The sequence below is a fragment of the Chiloscyllium plagiosum genome, chromosome 14, assembly GCF_004010195.1.
Source record: "Chiloscyllium plagiosum isolate BGI_BamShark_2017 chromosome 14, ASM401019v2, whole genome shotgun sequence".
Taxonomy (NCBI): domain Eukaryota; kingdom Metazoa; phylum Chordata; class Chondrichthyes; order Orectolobiformes; family Hemiscylliidae; genus Chiloscyllium; species Chiloscyllium plagiosum.
Genome location: NC_057723.1, coordinates 20,192,693 through 20,213,318, shown reverse-complemented (window position 1 = coordinate 20,213,318; position 20,626 = coordinate 20,192,693). Strand labels below are relative to the sequence as shown.

The 20,626-nt window shown below is 38.4% G+C and overlaps 1 protein-coding gene across 18 annotated transcripts in view; it reads right to left on the bottom strand.

Moving 5' to 3' along the window:
* LOC122556528 (teneurin-2-like) overlaps window positions 1-20,626 on the bottom strand; it is a 1,106,639-nt gene that overhangs the window by 7,290 nt on the left and 1,078,723 nt on the right. For 17 of the 18 annotated variants that reach the window (XM_043703277.1, XM_043703280.1, XM_043703279.1 and 14 more), the window contains 6 exons: window positions 16,224-16,456; window positions 13,074-13,228; window positions 11,163-12,034; window positions 9,771-9,946; window positions 8,001-8,236; window positions 5,728-6,024 (listed from right to left, as the gene is read on the bottom strand). In XM_043703277.1, coding sequence (XP_043559212.1) covers window positions 5,728-6,024; window positions 8,001-8,236; window positions 9,771-9,946; window positions 11,163-12,034; window positions 13,074-13,228; window positions 16,224-16,456 — 1,969 coding nt within the window. The remainder of the gene's footprint in view (window positions 1-5,727; window positions 6,025-8,000; window positions 8,237-9,770; window positions 9,947-11,162; window positions 12,035-13,073; window positions 13,229-16,223; window positions 16,457-20,626) is intronic. The other variant, XM_043703278.1, reaches the window with a different exon arrangement.

Below are 20,626 nucleotides of genomic sequence, written 5' to 3'. Positions count from 1 at the left end.
CTACAGGGAGAGGCTGGATAGGCTGTGGCTGTTTTCCAAAAGCGTCAGAGGCTGAGGGGTGATCTTATAGACATTTATAAAATCATGAAGGACATGGATAGGATAAATAAACAAGATCTTTTCCCTGGGGTGGAGGAGTCCAGAACTAGAGGGCATAGGTTTAGGGTGAGAGGGGAAAAATTTAAAAGGGACCTGGGGCAACTTTTTCATGCAGAGGGTGGTACGTGTATGGAATGAACTGCTAGAGGAAGTGGTGGAGGCTGGTGCAATTACAACATTTAAAAGCATCTGGATGGATATATGAATAGGAAGGGTTGAGACGGCTTTGGGCCAAGTGCTGGCTAGATTAGGTTGGGATATCTGGTCGGCATGGACAAGTTGGACCGAAGAGTCTGTTTCCGTGCTGTACATCTCTGTGACTCTAAGTAAAGAGTGTGATGCAATCATCCTTATTTGCTTTTGGCTGAGTGGGGCTCCAACCTCTGCAAATAACTCAAATTCTCCATCTTTTTCTGCACCATCTCCAACTTCCTATAGCAGGGCGACCAGAACTGTACACAGTAATCCAAAGGTGGCCTCATCAACATCCGGTACAACTGTAACATGACATTCCAACTTCTACATTCAACGATTTGAGCAATGAAAGCAAACATGCCAACTGCCTTCCTTATCACTGTCTACCTGTGATGCAACTTTCAAAAAACTATGTACGTGAACTTCTAGGTCTCCCTATTCATCAGGGCCCTACCACTTACTGCATATGTCCTGTCCTTGTTCATCTTACCAAAATGCAACATCTCGCATTTATTTAAACTCCATCTGTCACTCCTCGGCCTATTGGTCAAACTGATCAATATCTCTTTGTAATCTTAGGTAACCTTTTTCACTGTCCACTACACCACCAATTTTGTTTCATCCGCAAACTTACTAATCATGCTTCCTAAATTCTCTTTCATTGTCACTGGGTCAAAATCCTGGAACTCCCTTCCTACTACCACTGTGTGTAGGTCTCAACAGTCCAAAGACTGCAGATGATTAAAAAGGCAGCTCACCACCACCTTTTCCAGGGCAACTATTGATGGGCAATAATTATTGGACCTGCCAGTGACCATGAATAATATTCCATGAACGAATAAAAAAACCCACACATGCATTCTGTTACCAGATCCCTCTATTGCCTTGTCCTTCACCAACTATTACCCAATTCCTGAATGATGGCATTGCCTCTGTTTGTTAATTAGAATATTTATTTATGAGAGGAATATATAATATTTAACTAATCCACAATTATTGATTGCACACAGATTCATATGTTGCATTTCAGAAGTGGTGAGGTAAAGAGAACATCCACATTTCCTAAATGAGAAGTAGCAGCTGACACTGTGCATACAAGTCGCAGAAGTAATTCTGATTGCCTTGAGGGCAGAGATAGAGATACCTTCTGCTATTCGAGTGATGGGAGTGAACAAAGGTAACTGAAGCTTGCAATAGTCTTTTCTGAGGCACCACTCTGAAATTCTGAAAAAAAAGCCATACTGTAGCATTCGGATTCTGGGGAGCCAGAGCTTTCTGGCAAGACACTTCACCAAATAAATAAATACTTGAAAGCTGAAAGTAATGACATTGCTGAGTGTTCAGCTTGAAAAGTTGATGATTTGGCTAACTTGTTTGGGAAACTGGCCAAGTGATCCACAATCAAATATTGTGCTCAGAAATTAAAGTAGTTTTTAAAACGAAATCACTAAGACTTTAAACTAGTGATGGGGAGGGGAAGGGAAGGGGAAAACGACAAGAAGTATGATGGTAAATAAAAAGGTAAGCAGCAGGTTAGCATGTGTGCAGGATGATTTAACTACAAGGCAGACTATGAAAGAAGTAAAAAGGAAGGATAACTCAGGAGGTATTGTTCGAGATGTTGAAAATCATGAGGGTATGAAAACTAGCATAACTTTAACTGAATGCTCGTAGCATTCGTAACAAGGTCGATGAGTTACTGGCACAAATCATTGTGATTGAATATTATATAGTAGCCATTACGGAGACATGGTTACAAGATGGTCATGATTGGGAGTTAAATATCCAGGGGTATCAGACTATTCAGAAGGTCAGACAGGAAGGTAAGGGATGTGGTATAACTCTGATAATCAAGGATGACATCAGGTTGGTGCTGAGAGACAATTTACATTCAATGGAGAATAAGGTTGAATCCATTTGGGTGGAAATTAGAAATTCTAAGAAGAAAATGTTACTGATAGGTGTATAGGTCACCAAGTAAAAGCATCACGTTGGGGCGGGCAATAAACAAGGAAATAACTAATGCCTGTAAAAAAGGTGTGGCAATTATCATGGGGGATTTTAATCTATATTTCAATTGGTCAAACCAGCCTCAGTCAGGGTAGCCTTGAGGAGGAGTTCGTTGAGTGTATCCACGATAGTTTTCTTGAACAGTATGTAATGGAACCGACGAGGGAGCAAGCTATCCTAGATCTGGTCTTGTGTAATGAGACAGGAATAATTAAAGACCTCACAGTTGGGGATCCTCTTAAATGGAGTGATCACAGTATAGTTGAATTTCGAATACAAATGAAGAATGTGAAGATAAAATCCAATACTGAGATCCTGCGCTTAAACAAGGGAGACTACAATAGGATAAGGGAGGACTTGGCTAAAGTAGACTGGAAACAAAGACGTTATGGTGGGAGAGTTGATGAGTAGGGGAGGGCTTCCAAAGCAATTTTTCAAAGTGCTTAGCAAAAGTATATTCCAGTAAAAATGAAGGATTGTAAGAAAAGAGTAATCTGCCATGGGTGTCTAAGGAAATAAGGGAGGTTATCAAATTGAAAGAAAAGGCATACAAAGTAGCCAAGGACAACAGTAAGCTAGAAGATTGGGAAAGTTTTAAAGGTCAACAGAAAGCCACAAAAAGGGCTGTAAAGAAAAGTAAGATGGAACATGAGAGAAAAAAAAACTAGCATGGAATGTAAAGACAAACAGCAAAAATTTCTATAAATATATAAAACAAAAATGAGTGGCTAAAGTAAATTTTTGTTCTTTAGAGTGTGAGAAGGGGCATTGATCATGGGATATAATGAAATGGTCAAGACATTGAATAGGTATTTTCTGTCGGTCTTCACAGCAGAGGACATGAATAACATGCCTATAATAGGCAAAGAGTCAAATGTAGATGAGGACTTGGAAACAATCATTGTTATGGAAGAGCTAGTGTTGGGCAATTTAATGGAGCAGAGGATAGACAAGTCTCCTGGTCTTGATGGAATGCATCCCAGGTTACTAAAAGAGATGGCCGGAGAAATAGCAAGTGCACCTATGTAATTTTTCAAAATTCGCTGGACTTTGGGGCAGTTCCAGCAGATTGAAAAATAGCAAATGTGATGCCACTGTTTAAACAGAAAAGTAGACAAAAGAGGGGGAATTATAGATTAACTTCTGTAGTGGGGAAGATGCTTGACACAATTATCAAAGAAGGAATAGCAAGGCATCTGGAGAGAAATTGCCCCATTGGGCAGACACAGCCTGGGTTCATGAAGGGCAGGTAATGCTTAATTAATCTTTTGGAATTCTATGAAGACATTATGAGCATAGTGGACAATGGGGACCCAGTAGATCTGGTGTACCTAGATTTCCAACAGGCCTTCAACAAGGTGCTGCACAAGAGGCTGCTGCATAGTATGGTGTTATGGGTAAAGTATTATCATGGATAGAGGATTGGTTAACTAACAGGAAGTAAAGAGTGTGAATAAATGAGTGCTATTCTGGTTGGCAATCAGTAACTAGTGTTGTGGCTCAGGGATCAATGTTGGGACTGCAAATATTCACAATTTATAAATATGATTTGGAGTTGGAGACCATGTGTAGTGTGTTAAAGTTTACAGATGACACTAAGATGAGTGGCAGACCATTGTGTGCAGAGGCCTTTGAAACTTTGCAGATGAACATAGATACTTGAAGTGAGTGGGCAAAGGTCTGGCAGATGGAAATCAATGTGAATAAATGCGAACTCATCCATTTTGGTAGGAGTAACAGTAAAAAGGATTATTACTTTAATGGTAAAACGTTGCAGCATGCTGCTGTGCAAAGGGATCTGAGTGCATGAATCACAGAAGGTTGGTCTGCAGGTACAACAGATAGTTAGAAAGGCAAATGGAATTTTGTCCTTCATTGCTAAAGGGATTGAGTTTAAAAGCAGAGAGGTAATGTTACAGCTATACAGGATGGTGGTGAGGCTACACCTAGAGTACTGCATGCAGTTTTGGTCTCCTTACTTGAGAAAGTATATACTGGCACTAGAGGAGCTGCAGAGGAGGTTCACTAAATTGCTTCTGGAGTTGAGGTGTTTGGCTAATAAGGGGAGACTGAAGGGACTGTGATTATGTTCATTGGAATTTAGAAGAACAAAGGGAATCTTATAGAAACATATAAAATTATGAAAGGAATAGATAAGATAGACTTAGAGAGGATGTTTCCACTGGCGGGTGAAACTAAGACAAGAGGGCATAGCCTCAAAATTAGGGGGAAGCAGTTTTAGGACTGAATTGAGAATGAACTTCTTCACCAAGAGGATTGTAAATCTGTGGAATTCCCTACCCAGTAAAGTAGTTGATGCTACTTCAGTAAACGTTTTTAAAGCTAAGATAGAACGGTTATGGTGAGAGGGCGGGTAAGTGGAGCTGAGTCCACGAAAAGATCAGCCATGATCTTATTGATTGGCGGAGTGGGCTCAAAAGGGCCAGATGGCCTACTCCTGCTCCTAAGTCTTGTGTTCTTATGTAAATGATGAATTGATGGAAAATATGAGACATGCTTAGTGTACAAAATATTCTTATCAGAATTTTTTGAAGTTTCCTTTCCAAATTCATTGATAAATAGAGAGGGATTCACTCAACACAATGAACATTGAAGATGGAGCCTGGGAACATTTTGTCTCACTAAAATTTGAGGTATAAAACCATCGTTTGCTGTTTCTCACTGTTTGTAAGTCAAGGAACAAAGTTCATAATTGGAAAGCAGGAATTCGTCAAACTAAAATTGTCCAATCACTCAAGCAAGCCAAACATTAGACAAAAGCAGAAAAATGCTTAAGACTTTTATCACTGAGGGCAATAATGCTAATTTTAACTTACAAATTCAAAACTTACATAGTTAAATGCTCTTGGAGCACAGTATGAAAGCTGTAGATTATGGGATGAAAGATGAGGCCTTTGACAGGTGTAAAGTCCATTCTTCTGGCACCAACTAGCCAGTGAACTTGAAAATTATGCTGACCATGTATATTGAATATTCTCACAGTACATTCTATACTCGATGGATCCAATACAAGTACTAACGGGACAGTAACATTACATGACTTTAACAATTTCGTTGAGTGCATGACAATTAAGGTATTTTTTAGATACTTTTCACCCGTGTAGCTAGTTTTCATTACAACCTCGAGCAAACTTGTTACTGTTCACAGGTAGAACAGGTAGCTCAGCCCATCTTTCAACATAGGACAAAAAATGGTGCATGGACTCTGTGCTGCATCTCAAAATGAAGCAATTCATTTAATTTCTATCAAATGTGTTATTATATTATCATTTGCTTTCACGGTCAAACTCCACAATCTTACTTATTGTTCACATTACTTAAAACAGCTGCAAGGCAATGAGGGGAACCTGGAAGAACTAATGTCTTATTAATGATAATAGAACTAATTGCTTCTAAACATACTTTGTCAAGGTAAGCGTAGCTCCAGACTTTTCCATCAGAGAAAATGCGGGATATGATCCTGCCTTTTTCATCGTAATCAGTTTTCTCGCTCATTGCACCACGTTGAATTCCAATTACTTTCCCAGTAGACGAATAAGAGACATTAACTGCAGCTAGACCACTGCTTGGGAGCCAGATTGTGGGGCGACCCAATGCATCATAAATAATCCTCAATGTGAATTTTCGATGATCATCATAAATCTTCTCTGTCCGGGAATTGCGATCAAAATCAATGGAAAGCAAGTTTCGTCCATGCAACTGCATAAAATTAAAGAACCACAATCATAAATGTGTCTCTCCTTACTTAAAACAGACCACATGTGGGATTACTGGGGCAATTTATTTCATTTTAATTATAATGTCTTATGCCTGGCGTAGATGATTGAATTTTGTGCCTTTGCCAATAAAGGAGAAAGCTTTCAAATGACATTATCATCAATATGATTTAAGTGATTGCAATCTGGCAAGAGTTCAAAAAAATTGCGATGCATTCAGCCTTTGCTAATGAGCATGAACACCACAATTAACAGTTTAATTATCAAATATTCTCCAAAGTTTGTTCAAAGGAAATTTTAAAGAAATTACACCTTATGTGATTTACAGTTTTTGAAAGAAAAGAATTGCATGCACTATGCCTCCCGAAGACAATTATTTTCCGCAAGTATAAATCATGGAAATATAAAGTATAATAGTAGAGATACATGACATGAAGAATCTTGATAAGTAATTGTGAAGTTTTTGCAATTTTGCTTTCTGTTTAAAAAGAAACTGTTTTCATGGAAGTCACTGTACACTGTTTATTTACTGGGTTTGCACCTGAGATTCCTCACTAGGGAAGAATGAAAGAATGAGTCCATATTTCATCATCTTTTGTATCTACCAGTGGCCAAATTACAGAATCATTCCCTGTATATAGTCAAAGATAAGTTGCTTCATATGAGTTGTTTTGCACTGATGATCATAGGGGCATGTGAGATGCATTAATATTTGTGTTGGGTGGAAAGTAGGCTGATCATTTGTTAGTACTTATTTAGCACCACTGTTTAAGGAAAATACCATCTCAAAATCCATGGGCCTCATTTTAGTGTCCAGCATTCATACAATCAAGGGTATTTGAAGTTGAATGGAACAATTGGCATGGATCTGTTGAGCTGATAAGCCTGTGCATGGGTTGTAAATGCTGTGGAAAATCAGTTCCACAATATTTTAATCCTCATCCAATTTTTGGTCAGATCTGAGGTGAGGCATCTAAATTTCCATTGCAAACAGGGAGATAGTCATTACTATATTCAATTGGAAACAGGGAAGGATGCTGCTCTACATTAGTTTCAGTGTTATGCTGGATGCCAAGTTTCCAGTGCATGTAGAGAAGCAGGGAGATTTGGTGACCTGTTCAGATGGGAGAATTTTTAAACACCTTGCAAGAAATGCTAACAACTGTTCATGGATGGGCATGTTACTGTTTTAAATTTACTTGCTGCCAGCATTTGAGTTTAAATGAGTTTTTGTGTTAGTTGCTGTTAGTTAATTTGTTGTCTGGCCCCAAGCTCCCTTTCAGGATACCAACGGCTTTCCATTGAGAATCATCTGAGCTGATGGTTATAGAGGTGCCAAGTAGGTTAGATCTCTTCAATTGTACTCAGTGTCTCTCTGTAGCTACTCACATGATTGCAACTGGAGATGAAGCTGAAATTACTTCCAACAATGTTGCGACAGCAGCTTTTGATGTCATTGCGAGTATCTATCTTTGCCTTTTATGGTGAATATTTCTACTACCGACTACCTATTATAGTGAATATTTCTTCTCAATTATGGCAAAACATGCTCACATGCATGAGAGAAGGTGGCCTGCCAGGGGAATGAAGCACAAGCATTGTGTGATTGGAATCGTGTCATCTGTGCCACTAACCGTTTCTGTGGGCTCTGTTAGATCATGCCGAAAATAACTTCAGCGATATATTATCTCAGGAACTGGGTCAACTGACAGTAAATGCAGAACAGTGTCACCTGCTGTAACAATGTTCGCCTACCATGTAATAAAATGCTGGCGTATCAGGGAAAATCATGGTCAACTGTGGTCTGAAACTTGCTTGTACTCCTTTGTAGGCATGCTGCAATCAGTGCTCAGAAGGCACAAATATTTCAGATGTCATTCAAAATAGAAACACTGAATCTGCACCCTGAAAAGCTTTTGATCCCTAAAATTTCTAATAAACATGTTTATAATGAATTACCCTAAGTTTCCTTCCAAACATGATCACTTTTCCCTTGGTCTGCTCCTTCCTGAGACGCCATTCAATGGAGTTCAACCAATTTTCCACTGGTAGAGTGATATTGCGACGTCCAACTGTTGGACTTATAGTCCCAGCAAGGATATGAGGTTCACTGTAAAAGCTGACACCCATTCCATTTGCATACATTACTCGAAGTGTGCCATTGTTGCAAAGCTGATAACTGTTTCTCACTTGATCTGGGGGAAGAATTGCAGCAATAGTAAGGAAGCTGTTCACTTTAAAAAGTTTACATTTTGAAAACAACTTGTTAGAGGAAACACACAGTAGCACTGGTGATTTCCTAAATAAATCAAGTGACATCGACCACACAATCTGAAGTCTATGAGTCAAGTAAATTATGCAGGCAAACTTTCAATGCTAGTGTTCCTTTCCCTGTTAGTCTTTGAGTATAATTTATATCCTATGTTAAGATAACTTACAAGTGACTCAATTTTTTTGACTGGCAATGATCCTTCAATTTCTCTTCCCAGTTTCAAATACAAAAAAGCACTGCATCAATATAAAATGAATCTTACTACGTAAGGTTCAGCTAATGTTCAGTTCATAACATTTTGCAGCCTTGAGTTGGTTGGGAGACAGTGTAAGACTTTAATGGCCAACAAGAATGGATTCAAGATTGTCCAATTGTATAAATTATTTGTAAAGTAATATATATAAAATATCCCCCTAAATAATAAAATTGTAGCTCAATAAGAATGATCAAATCATATTTCCACCATGCACAAGTGCAAGTAAAATATTGTCACTGAACCAAGCATTCTTTATTCTTCCAGTCTTTCAATATAAAATCAACTGGAATATCTTGAACTAACAACAAAAGATATTTGTGCTCGTAGAGTTGCTACAATAATCTTCCTCTTTAAATCAAACTGATGTATAATGCAAACCTCTACAATGACTGCTTTGGAAAAAGAGATTTCACAAAATCCTGACCAATATCACAACAGATGACAGATTACATTAAATATATTGCACAGAAGCAGACCACTCAGCCCAACCATTCTGTATTAATGTTTCACTTGACTTTCCTCATTTTTCCCTCATCTAAATGTATCACAGTAACCCTCTCTTCCTTCTCTCTCAGATGCATATCTAGTTTTCCCTTAAATATGTGCATATTATTTATTTCAACCATTCCCCGTGGTACCATATTCCACATTCTCACCACTGCTGGGTAAAGAAGTTTCTTCTGAATTCCCTCTTGGATTTCTTTGCGACTATCTTACGTTACACTTCTTCCCACAGAGGGAGCATTCTCTGTATTTACACTAAGTAAACCTTTTCGTAATTTTAATGATTGTTTCGGTCACTCTCTGCCTTTGTTTGAGAGAGAAGAGATGTAGGCTGTTTATCATTTTCTAATATTTATACACACACATTTCTGGTATTGTCTTGGGAAATCTTCTCTCCATCCTTTACAGCACCTATATCCTTTTTATAACATTGCCACTAGAACTGTACACTGTACTGAGTGTGGTCTGACCAAAGATAAGTACAAGTTTAGAGTAACTTCTTTATTTTCAATTATATCCCCCTAAAATTAAAACCTATTGTTAGTTGCTTTTTTGATAGTTATGTTAACCTATGGTGCAAAGTTTAGTCATTTACATATCTATAATTAATCACTGTAGCCACAATTATGCATTTCTTTTTACCAAGAATAGTACCTTGCTACTGCACGTCACATTTTAAATATGCTAAATTGTTTACCTTGAACTAGGGTATAAGATGCATCTACTGAAGAAAGGTTAGTGGTGACAGTAACATCATCTTCTCGGTTAGAAGTTTCAATGTCAATATTGATTGACTTCTCCATTTCCCGATGCAAACTTGTCACTACACCAGTGGGACGTGTCAAATTTGTCAGTCTTCCTACACTGTCATAACTAAGTGCAAATAAATGATGTTAGATCAACCTATATCATGCACATAGAACTCATCAATAAGTTTCAAAGAGAATTAGATGTGTGAGAGTGAGTTACGTAGGGAACCAGAAAGACTTACAACTTAGGGCATACAAAGAAGTGAATATTTACGGTTAAGGTACTGTGAAAGTAAAACATTTGATGTTAAACTTTACAATAAATAATGGATGGAACAATTAAGTTATGCAGAGTTACTTTTAAAATGATGTCCATTTGTAATATGTATTTTCTTTTATATTATTATGTTTTGTCTACTTTTGTTGATGTTAATAAAGAGGTGCCATGGGAATTGTTGTATAGACAGACATCATACTGAAATTGTCAGGCCATATACAACCTAATGTTATGATGGTTTTGTGATGCAATAGTTCTTATATCGCCATGCTGTTGAGAGAATTAATTGCTGAAACATTCACTGCCAGATCTGCATTACAACATATCCGGCGAAGATTTTCTTGCAAGTAAGTAGCTGTTGACCTTCTTTGCTGACCTTTATCCATTCAGCCAATTAGCAAAAATTGAGATTGATTTTAAAACACAATCATTGTCAAAACATTGAATTATATATCTATTATCTGCAACGCAGTAAAATTTAGATCTTGGATTCTTTTGAGCATACTTTTTAACTGTTCACGAAGTTGCTGGAAATGAATAACCGAGTGTCTTCACAAACTGATTTTGAAGCCATTATACACAACAACCAGAGAAAGTGTTTTCAAATATAAATGTTACGTTTTAAACCATTTCGGGAGTAAAAGTTTATGCTGGACTTTCAAACATAAATGTCATTTAAACACATGGCACTAACATCATCTTTCATTCAAAATTCAAGTGATCAAATATTAGGTCACTTCAATTAATCACCAGATGTTGTAGATTTACTGTAATACTCATTAATTTAGCTTTACCGACATCACTTAGAATGTCACCTGAATTTGTCTACCTGCATTCATTTGCATACTAATCATTACATTAATTAACGTTGATGAGGTTACAAAATAGGAGAAATGTGACCTAGAATTTCTGCTGCTTTCTCATGCTAAGAAAAATAGCAGTTTCGGTAGCTTTACCTTGAGATAGGATGGAATCCTGACTGTAATATTCTCAAGTACCAATCATGATCTAAAGTCTTCACACATCAGTAAGAACATGTAATCAATAAGTAAATAACTCTTACTCAAAAAAGGTTGTCCAACCAATGTCATCAGTTTTAGTTGCAAGGAGGCCGCTATTCCCATTGTACGTCAGCACAACTAGCTCCTGGTTCTTTATTAATACTGTCTTTAGTTTTCCATTAGCATCAATGGTCAGGGAAGATGCCTGGCTGTCTGACACTAGATGCCGTGGCATTCCATTGCTATCCCTTCGGATCCTTAAAGTGTTTCCATTGTTGTCAGTCACTTCCATAATGTCATTGTCTGGGCTGTAGGAGAAATTGTATATGTAGTCACCGGTGACCAAGCTCATTGTATACTGGTGTAACCCATTTGAATTGAAAACATATAACTCCTGCTCAGCTGCTGAAGCAACCTCATATAAGCTCATTGAGTTCATTTGGGGCTTGTTTTGATTAACTGCCCTGATGCGAATGTTCCCCAGGTCAGCAATGAAAATGGTCCCGTCTGGTGATACTGCAAGTGAAGACGGAGAATTCAGCTTGGCATCTGTGGCATAACCATCATCCCCTGAGAAGCAGTCACAGTTAACATCATTCTTACAGTCGCAGTCCGATGCCATCCCTGCCAGCAGGGAGATTTCCCCGTTGGTTGTCACCTGCCTTACACGGTTTATCTTCTTCTCATCGGTTTCTGCAATGTAAAGTATGCCTGTGTGGGAGACAGCAATGGCACTGGCAGACTCCAGTGCAGAGTGTATGGCCAGCTTGCTGAGTGAGTAATCTATGCCAGGGACTTGACAATGCATGGGTCGGCCAGCAATTATGCTGACCTGGTGGTTCTCAGTTATCCGCAGAATGACATTATTCTCCAGGACATAAAGAGAATTATCCATTGGATTGATGGCAAGATCCGTTGGCCATTCTAATCGTACCTAAGTAGAGGAAAATGGGAATTTACAGCATGGAATCCAGCAGTTTAAACACAGAAATGAATTTTTTATGAAAAGGCATTATATGGCTTACATGGCTTTTAAGGTAATTTTGATTTTTCTCAATGCATACTGTAGTTAGGTAGATATTAGTAGGAAGGTATTTTGATTTAAGTGGAGGTCACCTGGACTGAAAATTGAATTGTCATCTTTAATGTTCTCGATAAATGTCACACTCTTGTCTGAAACTGAACCTTTTCATGACATAATGCTTGTCTTTTGGTGACTCTCTTGTTGCGATAGAAACTGCAGTATATTAAATGTTCTTTCATAACATCCAAGTCTCCCCTTACGCAATAAGAAGAGGCACACACCAGCTTTAAATATTAACTGTGTTTCCCTCCCTTCAGATAGTGCCAGAGCTGCTGAGTTTCTACAGCATTCTCTCTTGTTTTGGATTTCCATCATTTACAATATTTTGCTTTACGCATGCCTTTTTTTGTGAATTTTCCTCATATTCAGAGGTTCTGATCAAGCTTTTTGAGTCAGTACAGAGCCCATAAGAATTCCTTCATAATGGAAATCAAATTCTGCCTCATCAAAATTCCATAACTAATTTCCCATGATTTTACTATTAAAATCCCATTATACTGTGTGATCTGATAAAACACATATTGCTTATTTCCTTTCGAACTGAACCCAACAAAAATATCTGTTTCTACACTCCGTATTTTGTATGTGCAGTAATGCTCTATAGATATTGACAACTTCAATTGCTGTTTTGCTGAAAATATTAGAACTTTAATTTTAAGTACAGTCACAGATAATTGCCTATAATGTTAGATAAGTTGTATGAGCTCAGTCAAAGTGATCACCCTGACTGCCAATTATAAAATAAGATACATCCAAAGAATTATAAGATGTTCAAATTTTTTTTCAGCCAGGCGATACTCTACCTAACTAAAGTATTAAATTAAGGTTTGTCGGATTAATTTAATAAATCCTATGGAAGACAGATATTGCCTTTTCTATAAGATTTTACCTGGCTTACATCCATGCTAGAATCACAGCTCAGAGGACGAATTGCTGTTAAGTCATTGGAACCAAGCAACGTGGAAATAATTCCATTTTGGTCAACTTTCCTAATCATGGTCGCATCGACGAAATACATCAGTCCATTCTTATCCACTGCTATCCCTGAGAAGAGCATAAAATCAGTTAGAACCATTGAGGTAAACTGACAACATATGAACATATAAGTTAGGAGCAGGAGTAGGCCACATAGCCTCTTGGGTTTGTCACACCATTTACTAAGATTACAGCTGATCAGATTGTGGCCTCAACTCCACATTCCCATTAATCCCTGATGACATTTTAATCCCTCATTAATCAAGAATCTGCCTACCTCTACCTTAACAATATTCAATAACTTTGCTTCCCTTCTCTCTCTCTGAAAGGGAGTCTCAAAGACTCTCAAATGACTGAGAGAAACAAAATTCTACTCAATGAGTTAAAATGCTTCCCTCTCAGACATTCAAGTTCAAAGTTGGCCCAAAGTGTAAATTCAGATATTCTTAAATTTATTAAGGCATTAACCTGCAGAACAGGACTGTTTGCAAGCGAAGTGCTAATTCACAATGAACTGGGAATTTCACGCAAAGTTGCCGCATCAATGTTTGATGTGTGAAATTTCATAGTGGTACTGCAGATGGTGGTATTTTGAGGCGGGTGTTGGCAAGTTGGTGTGGTAGTCAAGAGACCTGTGATTGACCATGTAACAGTTGGAAGTCTTCAACACTTGTCCTGGATCCAAACATGGAAAATGTTCACCTATCCAGCACTGGCTTTCCTCACCTTGTTTAGCACAAAATGAACAAGAAACAATTGGAAATCTGACTGAAATTTGCCTTTCAGACTCTGTGATAACTTATTATTCATTAGTTTCAACAGGGTTGGGGGATATCAATTTGAGAGCTAACTAAAGCAAAGGCACAATCCTTTAATTAATTTAAGATATTCTGTAGACCAGAAGAACTCAGAAGATCATTTCCTACTGACATTCAGACATGTTTGATGATGAAATACAAATCCATTAGCATTTATTTGGAAATGACAGGCTTGCCCTGCTCTTGAACACTGTTTGCAAAAGTGTCTACCAATAATTACTGATTGCCAGCTAACTGATGAAATCTTAGAGTTTTGTCATCTCTTATCAGAGCTGGTCACTTCCATGCAATATGATACTCGCTGTGTTTACCATACTGATTCTAAAGGTGGGTGGTACGCATGCACTTGTTCTGTCATCACCCATGGGAAACCTTGTCAAATGCCTTATTGAAGTCCATATAGATCACATCTACTGCTCTGCCCTCATCAATCTTCTTTGCTACTTCTTCAAAAAACTCAATCAAGTTTGTGAGACATGATTTCCCACGCACAAAGCCATGTTGACTATCCTGAATCAGTCCTTGCCTTTCCAAATACATGTACATCCTGTCCCTCAGGATTCCCTCCAAAAACTTGCCCACCACCAAGATCAGGCTCACCGGTCTATAGTTCCCTGGCTTGTCTTTACCGCCCTTCTTAAACACCACATTTGCCAACCTCCAGTCTCCCGGCAGCTTACCTGTGACTATCGATGATACAAATATCTCAGCAAGAGGCCCAGCAATCACTTCTCTAGATGGTTTTCCTTAATTCTATTTGCCAAAGCTATCTCATGTCCCCGTTTTGCCCTCCTGATTTCCCTCTTACGTATACTCCTATTTTCTTTATACTCTTCTCAGGATTCACTCAATCTATCCTGTCTATACCTGACATATGCTTCCTTCTTTTGCTTAACCAAAACCTCAATTTCTTTAGTCATCCAGCATTCCCTATACCTACCAGCCTTCCCTTTCACCCTGACAGGAATATACTTTCTCTGGATTCTTATTATCTCATTTCTGAAGGCTTCCCATTTTCCAGCTGTCCCTTTACCTGCGAACATCTGCCTCCAATCAACTTTCGAAAGTTCTTGCAATTGTCGAATGAGGTGAAATGCCCTCCTGCTATAGATCTATCTAGTTGATAGTAAGAGGACAGTCGGAGCGGGTAATTATTGAATCCAATGTTAACCATCTCGGCCTAACAATCTGAATGCAGTTCATTAGAAGTTTAATGATTGAATATGAATGATCAAAGTCAGTGAATGTATTTTCACCCACCATTTTCTACTGACAATACCATTCAACTCCTACGCATGGCACAACCTCTTCACTTACCTTCTGCGATCAGTAGGAACCACAAGTCAATTCTCACACTTACCAAGGCTGGAAACTGTACAGTCAAGCTTACACATTCCGCCAGCTATTCAACAAGTAGATTGCCCAGTCACGCTGCATTCTATTCAGTGACACAGTAACCAAACTGCAAACCAATGATAATCCGTTCAAAGAAATTAAAAGTCATACAACACCAGGTTATAGTCCAACAAGTTTATTTGGAAGCAATAGCTTTTAGAGTGCTGCTCCTTCGTTAGGTAGCGCTCTGAAAACTAGTGTTTCCAATTAAACCTGTTGGACTATAACCTGGTGTTGTGTGATTTTTAACTTTATGCATCCCAGTTCAACACCGCTCCTCAACATCACTGTTTAATGAATGCAGTGAAGATCCTTTATGCTGTTGAACTATATATAAGAGGGCAAGTATGCTCTGCAATATGATAAATAGGTGCAATAAAATATTACATTTTCCCTGCATTGCCCATGTTAGTTATTCACCTCCAACTCATTGAAGTCCACGTACACAGTGCCATGTTATCCATTCTTAAATCAACAGCTGACAGTTTAAGTGAGAAACTCTTATGATGTAGGATGTTATCATTCCATGTTCCAGCTAAAGTTGTCTTACCTGTTTCAACCTTGTTGTCAACCCTATTTAATCTACCTTCGAAGCAGATATATGTGTTAAAAACAAACCTCACATGACTTCACACAGATGAAGAACACAAAATTGCCTCCTTTATGGGATCTTTACTTGTGAAGTCTTTTCAGGAACTAATTTATTTCGCCACTGAAAATATACTGCCGCTCAATATTACTGGTGGGTATGTTAACTTGCGGTTCAGAAAATGAAGCAATTACATGTGTAAATCAAACAGAAAGTGAAAACACTTGGACACTGAGGAAGATCTTTTTTTAAAAGGCAATACCTCTGGGGCTCATCAGCGTAGCTTCAACTGCCTTTCCCCCATCACCACATCTGGCTTCATCAAATGGCAGACACTGCTCTCCAGTCCCTGCTACCACGTCTGAATTGGCAGCAAGATCCCTTGCTCCATTGAGACTCTTGATGCGGATGATCTGACGACTATTTGTATCCGAGACATACAGTGCCCCTGTGACAGGATCAACCGCCATGAAGTATTTATGGGCGGGGTTGTTGCTTTAAAATGAAAGAGAAGCACAAATTCTGTTGAGGTTCACATGTCTAAGACTCTGTTACCAATGCACAAAGGCATATGTATCTCATCAATATTTCTATTAAAACTCCTGTAAGTGTATGATAATGGGTTCAATTACTTTATAGCTAAGCTGTTCGAACAACATTTCTTAAACACAGTATTAGAACAAAAAATATCCTTTACTGAGTAACATCGTATTTTCCTTCAGCTGGGCTGAAAATTCATACTGAAAATCAATTCTAATTGTTCTATAGATTCTTTCCAGGAATGGTTATGGGCAATGCCAATCCAGCTATCTTCACAGACTTGGAGTGATGGTGTCCCATGATTGCACCATTGGTCTTCAAGCAAAACACTTCATAGCTGTATCAGCATAGAGCATGTAGGAGGCATCAAAGAATAAATACTAACTTGGTGGGTAATTCAAAGAAATGATAAAAAAAAGAACATAATCATTTTTGTTCCTTTTGTTTGCTTTGGTTTAAAAAAATCAACTAACACACTTTAAGGTCCTGGTCATTCCTGCTTGATTCATCAGGATATTAACTTCTCATAACAGGACACCGATGTACCTTTGAATGAGGTTGAAAAGGGATTGAAAAGTCAACATCAAACAAACTACAAATATCTGAAATTTTACCAAGCACATCTCCTGTTTATCTGAAAGAAAAGGTGGTATAGTCCCAGTCCCTAAAGGACATGGGCATTCGTGAGAAAGTTGAGAAAATCATGTGAGATCAGCAGGGAGGTGCTCCATACCAACGAGATCAAAAAGCTCTACTAGATAGCTGCAACTCTCAATGTGAAAGTCAGAGTGCTACCCTGATGATTCCAGCTCACTGCTTGCTCCACTGGCCCTCCATTGGTCAATTCAGAGCATACTGCATTGACGGTGACTACATCCATCCCTGTCCAGAAGGACTTTGAAGTCTCCATTGGCACAGTGTGGTGCCAATTACCCTCTGGCTGACATATCATGGGCAAATAAAATGAACTGTACAGGCCAGTTGCAGATATTAGTACCAGATTGGGTACACAACTGAGCTTTAAAGATGGCACTGATGTCAGCAATTCCTTGTAGATCTTGACACGAGTTAGTACTTCCAATTGTGGCAAGTGGGAGAATAAGACAAGCAGGCACCATAGGGGTGTATTGCAAAGGTGATTTTGGGACAATAATGTGAGGAAACTTACTGAATTTATGGAGAGAAACTGTCCATGAAATTCATCAAATAACATTGAGTCAATTTCTGGTAAAATTCAGTAAAGTTCTAATTTGGAGCTCAGTTAAGTCTTTAAAATGGAAATCCAACAAATGTTAATATATCAGCATGTTTTTGATAAAACCTCCTTTCCCCACTAAGAGATTCTGAGATGGCTGATAACATCTTATGATTGTGTACTTTATACCCTAAATCTCTCATCACATCAATCTCCAAAATGTACTAAAACACTTATTCTAACATTTCAAACTGAACACCTTTATCTCCTATATAACTCAGCTTTATTAGTTTTTCAACAATCTCACAGAGGGTTTGTTGCCTCCATCATGCTTACTATACCACACAATTGTTTGAAAGCCTGTTGTAAAATAAAATCCGGGAATCAGGATACATAAACCTTGATTTTGCTGACAATTTGAGCTTGACTCAAGGAACTTAATGGAAAAACAAGCCTTATAACTCATAGCTAACCATTTATAATCTTTTCTATATTTGGCAATCTAGCTGATTTATCGAAGAACGTGTGTGGTTCTCGAATAAAACCCCAAACAAAAATCTTATCTGCCGAAAATTTAATATCACAAGAGTGCTTATTAGTCATAAAAAAATTTAAAGATGAAACAAATGATGATTTCAATACAGTACTACAAAGGAAGTCCATTTACAAATATCATAAAGGAGATAGTAGTTTTATGGTAAGTACTATCAATGTTAAGTACTTAATGTAAAAAATCCAGTCCTGAGATCACCTCTCCATGTATTTTTATCAAAGAATTACATTTCATCATTTATTTTTTCAGAGCTCCTACATGCAACCTCTGAAATTATTTTATTTTCCACCAAATATGATTTCTCTTTGTACATATCTCCAAAAGTAACTGAAGTCTACTTGCAATAGAATTCACATATATCAATCAACTGTTTTCTGGTAACTTGCTCAAGTAATCTTTGTTTTGGAGTAATTCTGAACTTCTGGAAGTGTCAGTAGCTTATTTGATCACCAGAAAATCAGAGCTGAGACTCATCCTGCAAACACCCACGGATTTAACAACATCAAGTAGAGATTTCAGGACAATAAATAGGAACAGGAAAGTCTGACTGATTTTTCACTCTCTAAGCTTGGACTATTGAGATAAATTCTAGCTCTCCTGTTACCACCGAAGTTGAGAATATCCAATTCAGTCATAAAAGGAGACTTTGCTGATTAGCATTAGCTCAAACACTTAATGCGTAAAGTGAATGAACTAAAGAGGTGACTGGTTATCGACTTTGATAAGTGGAAACTGGAACAAAGGAGATCCCATTGGTAGTCCTTATTTATGTTGCCAGATAGTTTAACTGTTTTATGGACCAGTCATAGATTTGTGTGTTCTAGTTTATAAATTGGGTAGATGGCCAAGTTTAAATCAGCAGACTTACTTGAAGTCCCACTTTAGATCTGCTAGACATGATTTAATGAAAAAATACACTTATGGAATGTGAGTGTTATTGGCTGGCCAGCATTTATTGTCCATTCATAGTCGTGCTTGAGAAGGTTGAGGTGGCAACTTTCTTGAAATGCTACAGTCCATGTACTGTAGGGTAAACCCATAATTCTACTAGGGAGGGAGTTTCAGGATTTTGACCCAATGATAGTGAAGGAACGGTGATATATTTCTGAGTCAGGATGTTGAATGCCTTGGAGGGGAACTTGCAGATGATGGCGTTCCCATATATCTGTAACCCTTGTCCTTCTAGATAGAACTGGTTATGGGTTTGGAAGGTACTATCTAAGGATCTTTGGTGAATTTCTGCAGTGCATCCTGCAGATAGTACACATTGTTGAGACCGAGAGTTGATAGTGGGGGTAGTGAATGCTAGTGGATGCGGTGTCAATCAAGTGGGCTGCCTTGTCCTGGATGATATTAAGCTTCTTGCGTGTTGTTAGTACTGCCCTCATTCAGGCAAATAGGGAGCATTCTATCATACTTGTAACCTATGCCTTGTAGATGATGGACAGGGAAAAAGTGAGGACTGCAGATGCTGGAGATCAGAGCTTAAAAATGTGTTGCTGGAAAAGCGAAGCAGGTCAGGCAGCATCAAAGGGCTTATGCCTGAAACGTCGATTCTCCTGTTCCTTTGATGCTGCCTGACCTGCTCCGCTTTTCCAGCAACACATTTTTAAGCTAAGATGATGGACAGGCTTTGGGGAATCAGGAGGTGAATTACTCGCCATGTATTCTTAGCCTCTGACCTGCTCTTGCAACCACTGTATTAAAAGACAAGTTCAGTTCAGTATCCAGTTAATCGTAACCCCAAGATGTGGAGGAATCAGTCATTGAATGTTAAGGGACGGTGGTTAGATTGTCTCTTATTGGTGATGGTCATTACCTGGCATATGTGTGGCACAAATGTTACTTGCCACTTTTCAGCTCAAGCCAGAACATTTTCCAGGTATATTGAATTTTGACATGGACTGCTTCAGTATCTGAAGAGTCATGAATGGTGCTGAACATTATGCAATCATCAGCGAACATCCCCACATTAGACCTTATGATGGAGAAAAGATTTTTGATGAAGCAGCTGAAGATGGTTGGGCCAAGGACACTATCCTCAAATACTCTTGCAGTGATTTCCTGAATCTGAGATGACCGACCTCGAACAACCACAGCTATCTTCCTGTGTGTCAAATATGACTCCAACCAGCGGAGAGTTTTTCCCCCACTGCCCACTGACTCCAGTTTTGCTAGGTTCCTTGAAGCCACACTTGGTCTATTACAGCCCTGGTATCAAGGACAGTCACTTTCACCTCACTTCTTGTTGCATCCTGTTTATTATGATATATTTCAAGTTACCAACTAGTGGGCAATACATAGAGGAACAAATTTACAAGGAAATTACAGAGACATGCAAGAGTTATAGTGTAGTTATAATGTGGAACTTTATTGT